This window comes from Sitophilus oryzae, unplaced genomic scaffold (assembly GCF_002938485.1).
Source record: "Sitophilus oryzae breed Bouriz unplaced genomic scaffold, Soryzae_2.0 scaffold_551_pilon_pilon, whole genome shotgun sequence".
Classification (NCBI taxonomy): Eukaryota; Metazoa; Arthropoda; class Insecta; order Coleoptera; family Curculionidae; genus Sitophilus; species Sitophilus oryzae.
In genome coordinates, this window is record NW_022147142.1 from 3289092 (window position 1) to 3297460 (window position 8369).

Genomic DNA, 8369 nt, shown 5'->3' on the forward strand with positions numbered 1-8369 from the left:
ACCATAATATACCATATAAAATTAAATAATTGAAAGATCGGGCTACGGAAAATCACACAAATTTTCGGAAAAAATTTGACCACTTCGCACACAATCGTCAATTAAAAAAAACTACTATTTTAGTATTTTAAATATTTTAATAAACGCAAAAATAGCACAGCATTTACAACGCGAAGTTATAAAAATTTGGAAGAACTAATAATGCACTTCCCCTACGAGATGCGAGACCTTGACGTTGGTGGGGAAGCTCCCGGCCAGGGCACAGGAGGGGACCCCTCTTGCGCTCTGGCTAGGTCTAAGGAGCATCTCAATGTCTTGTCCCTGGCTGTGGTGTCGTGGCCAGGGAACTGCATCAAGACATAAAAACGCTGCCGGACGGGACCTCCTTCGGGACTTAACGTCCGTCATACCGTAAGTCTTTCTTAGGAGAGACATGGGGGCTTTGGCTTTACTGTCTGAGCCGCGTGGATGAGGTACCACTATAAAAACCTCCCCAAATCCTACGGTATAGTGCGCGCCAAAGGGATGGATGGTCGGGGGAAACCCGACCACTAGCGACTAACCTGGGATACCGGGCGACCTCCCAACTCATAAATGCCTAGTCACGGTATTGCGGGGCTCTGCCGTGATGGTCGTTTCTTTCCCCTGCTACTCGTGGGATCATTATATGGACCAAGAAAGTAAAAAACCCAATGACGAGGATGGATCAAACCGTCCCGATCCTTCTCCTAAGGAGGAGGAAACTAAGGAGCGTGGGACTATTCCTACCCCAAACAACTCACCTCAGCCGGATCAGGAAACAGAGGGGCCCAGATCCCCTTCGCCTGAGAAGGCAGAAGGTGAACCTCCTTTCGGGGTCTCCAAGCAAATGGAGAAATTATCCCTGGAAAAGAAAAGGTTTGCAGGGGCGACAAGAAAGCTCCTCTCAAGACTTCTCAAGGGCGGAATGCCCTATGAGACCGCTCTGCAGTCGATTCTGCAGCGACAAGCGGAGAAACAAAGGGCACAGATAAGTGGGGGTACCTCTTCCGGGAAGAGACAAATCAACCCGGAGGAGAATAAACCTCACACTGGTGCTCCTAATGCTAGCAAGCGCATCCGCTCGGATGCAAGCACGCCTGAACAGAGCGCTAAGAAGCCTTGTAGGGAGGGCGCAAGAAGCTACGTGGAAGCCGCTGGGGAAATAAGGGTTGGAGTAATCCGACCTAACCACCCAGAGAACAGCCTATCCACCGAGCAACTCTTGTTGTTGAAACGTGCCATTATGAAGGCCGTGGACGCAAGCACAGAGGAAGGACTACAGGTACGCTTCCAAGGCTGCTCGATTCGGCCTGGATGGCTGCTTGTAATCTGTGCCGACGAGACCAGCGCTGCGTGGTTAGAAAGGATGGTCAACGACCTTTCGCCATGGCAGGGCATGGAACTCAGGGCAGTAAGGGGGCGGGATATACCCAAGCCTCATGTCTGTACGGCCTACATTCCCGATGATGAGCCTGGAGAACGGCTCAGAGGGGATGTTGTGCTGAACAGACTTAGAAGAATGAATCTTAGCCTGCTAACTCAGGAGTGGAGAATCCTCCACCAGAGTGATGCAGGGCCGGGACAAACCTGGACCTTTGCGGTTGATGAGAGATCCATGGATCTCCTTCGCCGCAACGGATTCAGGGCCTACTTTGGGTTTGGGCAGATTACCTTCCGACCCAGAGATAAGGAAAATGAAACCAATACGGAGCAGACCAGGGCGTCAGTCTCGGGAGATGGTGGGGACCATCCTACAGCCTCTCGGGTGACGACTGACGCCACGAGGTCTGGCAACACCCAGAGGGAGAGAGCTGGAGGCAAAGTAGTGGCACGGAAAAACCCGGCCATGAAAGGGTCTAAAGCTAAACCCTCTGGAGCCTCGGGGAAGCCTGGCAACTCGAGTGGGAACAAACCCACCCGGAAAGGCAGGCGGAACGAATGTAGGTTTCCCACCAAAAGGGGACGTAGACCCCCTGATGGTGGGAGCAAAACCTAAATTTGACTACTGGCAGGGATGGCTGCAGCAGTCAAATGTATACAAATTAACCTGCAACATGCCAAGGCCGCCTCTAACGTCCTTGGCAGAAGGTTCAAGAAGGAAGACGTGCATCTCGCCTTCATTCAAGAACCCTGGGTTAACTCAGGCCGCGTATGTGGCCTTGGGGACGCAGAGGGTAGGCTAATTACTGCCCCTGGAGTAACCAGACCTAGGGCATGCATTTTAGTAAAAAAGAGCGTGTACTCTTTTAACCTTTATAGGTTCTGCTGTCAGGATGTGGTGGCGGTACATATCAAGATCCCAGCGGGGAGGAGCGGAGGAGGAGTGGAGTTCATTGCCTGCTCGGCATATTTCCCGGGAGACAGGACAGCGGATTTACCTCCTCCAAAGAAAGTGAGAGAACTAATCTCCTTCTGCAAGAGGAAAAACCTACAGCTGGTGATAGGATGCGACGCCAACGGCCACAACGAGGCATGGGGAAGCACGGATACCAACTTCAGAGGTGAGTTAATTCTTAATTACTTAATAGGTGAAGGGTTAGTAGTTAATAACATAGGCTCCGAACCAACCTTTGTTACTTGTAACAGGAAAGAGGTTTTAGACATTACGGTCAGCTCTAATTATTTGAGCAATAGGATATCCAATTGGAGGGTATCATCTGAGCCATCGTGCTCGGATCATAGACACATACAGTTTGAAATAAGCGTAGGTGAAATAACTCCCCTGCAATATAGGGATCCTAAGTGCACAGATTGGGAAGGATACAACCGCTCACTCGTGCATCTGCTGGAACCCACAATTGCAAAAGTGAGAGATCGCGACGAGATCGAGATTGCAGCGGAGCAACTGCGATGTGCAATTATAACGGCTTATAGTGAACTGTCCACTTAAAACAAAGAAGGATAATAGAAAGTCCTCTTGGTGGAACAACAAACTGGACAAAAGAAGAAAAAAAGTGCGGCAGCTTTTTAACCACGCTAAAGTGTCAGGTAACTGGGAAACTTATCGTGCGACGTTGGCGGAGTACAATAAGGAAATAAGAAGGGCGAAGAGAGAGTCTTGGAGAAGGTTCTGAGGGAGTCTGGTCGATCTACCTCAAAGCACCAGAATTCACAAGATTCTCTCAAAAGAACCAGTGAATGAGCTAGGGACGATACAGCGCCCCGACGGTAATTTCACAGAGTCCAGGAAAGAAACACTACAGATTTTGGCCCAAAAACACTTCCCAGGCTGCTTGATACTAGGTGATGAAGAGCTACCCCTCCCGATACTCATGCGTCGTAAAAATCGGCCCAAAAAAGAGGATTGGGCGAGATAGCGAAGAAAGTAATCAGCTATAGGGAGACTAAAGGGGCGATCAAAAGTTTCGACCCATTCAAATCCCCAGGAGAGGACGGGGTGTTTCCGGCCTTATTGCAGAAGGCTGAAAACATTATCGTCCCTCGCTTACTAAGAATTTTTAGGGCAAGTCTGGCATGGTCACACCTGCCAGCTGACTGGACGAGAGCAAAGGTGGTATACATACCGAAAGTGGGGAAACAAAACCTACAACCTGGCTCATATCGACCAATAAGCCTTACATCATTTCTGCTGAAGATTGTGGAGAAGATATTGGATGGACACATTAGGAGGAGGATTCTTACGTCTAATCCCCTGAATGTCCGACAATATGCTTATCAACAGGGAAAATCAACAGAACTGGCCCTCAACAATTTGGTAGGGGAAATTAAGAGTACCTTTGATCGCAAAGAAATTGCGGTAGGGATATTCTTAGATATTGAGGGGAGCATTCAACAATGTTAACCCTCAATCGCTCCTAGGCGCTGTGAAAGTGCGAGGAGTCGAAGCAACCATAACTGAATGGATTGAGCAAATGCTCCAAAATCGAGTAGCAACGACCTCGCTCAGTGGTGAGTACGTTAGGTTTGTTCCGGGCAGGGGATGCCCGCAAGGAGGAGTTCTCTCTTCTCTTCTGTGGACCCTGTTAGCGGTCGACCTGATGGCAATCATCGATGCATATGAGGTTGAAGCACAGGCATATGCGGACGACCTGGTGATCCTAGTAAAAGGACAAAAAGAGGAGGACATCTCCTCAAAAATACAGGAAATCCTAGATGCAATTCACGGCTGGTGCACACTGGAACAATTAAACCCACAGAAAACCGTGATCATACCATTCACCAGAAGAAGGAAAAACAGACAAACTGAAACCACCCTTTCTTCTTGGTGAGACAATTCCGTTTGCGGAGGAAGTTAAGTATCTGGGATTAAACCTGGACAAAAAGCTTAGCTGGACCTCTCATCTGGAAAAACATCAAAAAAGGCTTGCTATGCTCTATGGGCATGCCGCCGAATTTGTGGTAGAACTGGGGATTAAACCCCAAAAATATGTACTGGCTATACGTGACGGCCATCAGACCTATTATCACGTATGGTGCAGTTGCCTGGTGGCAGAAAGCCAACCAAATAACGGCAAAGAATAAATTGTCGAAACTACAACGACAAGCATGCTTAGCGGTGACTGGTGCCTTCCATTCTACGCCGTCAAAAGCTATGGAAACCCTACTCGATCTACCTCCTCTTCAAATTCTTTTGGAAAGAGAGGCGAGATGGGCTACATATAGGTTTCTAAATATAGCACGAGGAAGCCAAGGAACAATTATGTTCATACAAAACCGGCTAGTAGAAGAACTACAGTCGGATGAGATTATGGGAATGATCTCGGATCTTACACCACCAGTCCAACTCTTGACGCGCTCCTACAACGTCCTGTTTCCGAACAGGGACGAGTGGGATAAGCCGGGAAACGGCTTATTACATGCGGAAATGTGTTAGTACACGGACGGATCCAAAAACGGTAAAGGATCTGGCGCAGGAATTTACTGCAGCAGTCCAAAGTCCAAAGACTGAGATCTATTACAGTCTTGGAAAACACACCACGATCTTCAAAGCTGAGCTATATGCTATTGAAACCTGTGTGCAACTGCTGGTAGAACAGCAATACACCGGGAAAACAATATGCATATTTTCGGATAGTCAAGCTGCGCTGAAAGCACTTGAGGCAACGAAAAGCACGTCTATGACGATTCTTCATTGTAGGAAACTACTCAATATACTGGGAGATAGGAACAAAGTCGCTAATATGGATACCGGGACATGTCGGCCTAGAGAAATGAACGTGCTGATTCCCTCGCCAAAATTAATTCTGCAGGCTCTCGCCATTCGTGGGCCCAGAACCGACAATTAGCGTTCCTAAAAATCTCGCAAGAGACAGGCTCTGTGAATGGGTTAGGGGTGAGACGTTCCGAGACTGGAATGACAGTCCCGGAATGGAACATGCAAGAAAATCCTAGCAGGGCTATCCAAACATAGAACAGGAGAACTTCTAAAGGCCGGTAGGAATGGAACGCGTGTGCTCACTGCAGTGTATACGGGCCACTGCCGGCTAAGATCTCACCTACAGAGGATGGGACTGGTGGAGATGCCGAATGCCGACTCTGTATGGAAGATGAAACAATGAAGCACGTTATGTGTACCTGCCCGCTGGGAGCAGGACCAGGTTTGAAGTGTTTGGCAAAACCACGTTAGACCTATCATACCTAGGAGACATATCGCTTTCAGACATAACGGCCTATGTTAAGAGGCTGGGTCTTGAGGATGAACTTTGACGCTCTTGTAAATTAGAGCTTGTAGAAACTGAGCCACAATAGGCCTCGCGGCCTCAGTGGAGGATCCCACCTGGGACCAACTCTTAGTCAAATACAATACAATGTGCTGACGCACACAAAATCAAACGAATACTAAATTTCATTTATCAAAAGCATTCGATAGTCGTGGCTCAACGATAACCATTTATAGTGTGACCAACGGATCTGTAGCTACGGGGTATCGGCAGGGGAATGCAGTTGTAAAGAAAACACGCCCAATTTCATTCATAAAATAGGCATGGGCGTACGGTGTTTTATGAAAATAATGTATCATAAATATATTCAGATTAATAAATTTTTCAAAACTTTATGCTGTTTGAATCGTTACTGTTGAGTTAGCAGATAAACACTAAAAGCTTTTATTAAAGCTCCCTTAAATATTTTGAATCATTTTATTATTATGTGTTGTTAATATAATAGAAGAAATAATTACAGCTGGGGGTTGGAACCTTTGGTCTTACACAGCAAAATAAAACACTAAATCAGTACCAGTGGCGGCTCGTCAGGGTAGGCCTCTGAGGCCGCGCCTCACCTTTAAAATGAAGGAACAGTAGCTTTTTATTTAATCCAATTATACCTTATTACAATTCTACATCAACACAATAAAACTAAAAAATATATATATTTTATAAATAAATGCAGTAGTAAAATAAAGTACAGGCGCAACGTAAGCCGCGTAAACCCACCCGCAAAAGAAAGAGAATCAATAGAGGCGCAACGTAAGCCGCGTAAACCCACCCGCAAAAGAAAGAGAATCAATAGAGGCGCAATAATTCTAGCTTGGAAAGTCCTAACTGCTTACCTATTACTAGTGACGATTTTGTGACGCGACGGCGGACGACGGGGTAAACGTATCTATGCATTTCTATAGCGGGCCTGAGGCGAGAAATTTGGCGCTTGGGTGCGTTTTCATTGGTAGTTGAAATCATGTGACTATCGATATTAAAGAATGCGGCGTCTCGTTCTCGTCTATCGTCTACATGAATCAACAAGTGAAAGTGTATGTGGCGGGCGTAGCGTGGGTGAGTTAATTCGCGTTTGTTTTTGGTTTTATTTGGACATTTGGGGGGAAATTTAGTTAGAGTGTGTGTGTTTCTAAATTTAAATTATTTGATGGCGATTAGGTACACTTTTTTTAATTTATTACTTTTGGTAAGGTAGAATTTTAGCAATTTTTTAAAATTTAAGGCAACAGAAATATTATTGAAGTTGAAACTTTCATTCGTTGGTAAGTTTTATTATTTATTTATTTTAAAGTTACGAAGAGCAGTTGAATGTGTCATTGTTTTTCTTTAAAATATATGATCCTATTCGACATTGATTTTCTATGCCAAATCACTTTTTTAAGAAGAAACGAAACTGAAAAACGACAAATATTAAGCAGTCGTCCAACGCCAAAAATTTCAGCAATATTTAACGATAAGAGGCAAGGTAGGCAATATTCTAGAACTTTTCAAATATCTTGGTACGAAACTTATAAGTGGCTATGCGGAAGTATTTATAAAGAAAGCTTATATTGTTGGCCTTGCACTTTATTAGGCAGCATTAAAAACAATTGGAGTTCAGGGGGAGGGTATTCCGATTTAAAAAATTTTTCACGGACAGTAAAATCACATGAGGGTTCCAAAGAACACATTCAGAATTTTATAGCACTTACCAGGCTAGAACAAAATAGGGCAACTATAGCGGATTCGTTGAAAGAAAATGCAAGTCTTAATAAAATTTATATAATGAAAACATACGTAAAAATCGTTTATTATTAAGTTATTTAATAGATGTTACTATTACGTTAGGTAAACAAGACTTGGCATTTCGAGGCCACAATGAAACAACAGGAGAATCTTCTAATTCAAAATTTAAAGAAATATTTGCATGTCTAATAAAGAGGAATGCAGAACTTACCGATCATTGCACAAAATTTAAGCATATCTTTACAGGACAATCAAAGACGATTCAAAACGAACTTATTGATTGCATACACGAATATATTCGAGAACATATAAAAAAAGAAATTAATGATACGGATTGTTGTTTTTTGGCGTTATTGCGGACGACAGTACTGATATAACGGAAAAATCACAGTGTTCTATAACAGTTAGGTATGTAACCAGCTTGGGGTTATTTTAAAGAAAAGATTTTTAGGTTTTTTTGACGTCAGTGATGATAGAACAGCAGAAAGTCTTTTTCAGTTAATAAGAAGTAGTTTAAGGCCTTGACCCAAAAGTAAACTGGTCGCGCAGTGTTATGGCAGGTGAAATAAACGGACTTCAAACAAAAGTTAGATCTATAGCTCCTTTAGCCATTTTTACTCATTGCTGTGCCCACAGATTAAATCTAGTATTACAACAGGGAACGAAACAGATTACGCAAAGCCGTATACCGATCAGGACAGGTCAACTCTGTGTATAGGATTTTAACGTGTAAGACAGTGATGTAGGCAGCTTAATAGCAAATCAAATGTATTAAAAGAAAAAAGTTGGGTGGGTATGGGTGGGTACATTTCTTGTGAGCGGTATTGCCGGATTTTTCATCAAAATTTCAAACCGCAAGTAGACGAAAAAAATGTTGCATCAGGGTTGGATCTGGATTTTCGACAACTAGTTACTCATTTATAACTGTAATATATTACATTTAGCTTAGAT

General features: G+C 44.3%; 2 protein-coding genes across 2 annotated transcripts; both read left to right on the plus strand.

Annotated features, from left to right (window-relative positions):
• The first annotated feature begins 628 nt into the window (after positions 1 to 628).
• On the plus strand, positions 629 to 2017 carry LOC115887085. The gene has a single exon (XM_030906404.1). The coding sequence runs from the start codon at positions 629 to 631 to the stop codon at positions 2015 to 2017; it is 1389 nt and encodes a 462-aa protein (XP_030762264.1).
• Positions 2018 to 2035: 18 nt separating this feature from the next.
• LOC115887086 lies at positions 2036 to 2911 on the plus strand. Its single transcript, XM_030906405.1, has one exon. It carries the CDS (start codon positions 2036 to 2038, stop codon positions 2909 to 2911), a length of 876 nt encoding a protein of 291 aa, XP_030762265.1.
• The last annotated feature ends 5458 nt before the right edge of the window (positions 2912 to 8369 follow it).

What these genes read in the sequence shown, in the direction of transcription:
- LOC115887086 (XM_030906405.1), top strand. Translation starts at nt 2,036, where the DNA reads ATGGCTGCAGCAGTCAAATGTATACAAATTAACCTGCAACATGCCAAG.
- LOC115887085 (XM_030906404.1), top strand. Translation starts at nt 629, where the DNA reads ATGGTCGTTTCTTTCCCCTGCTACTCGTGGGATCATTATATGGACCAA.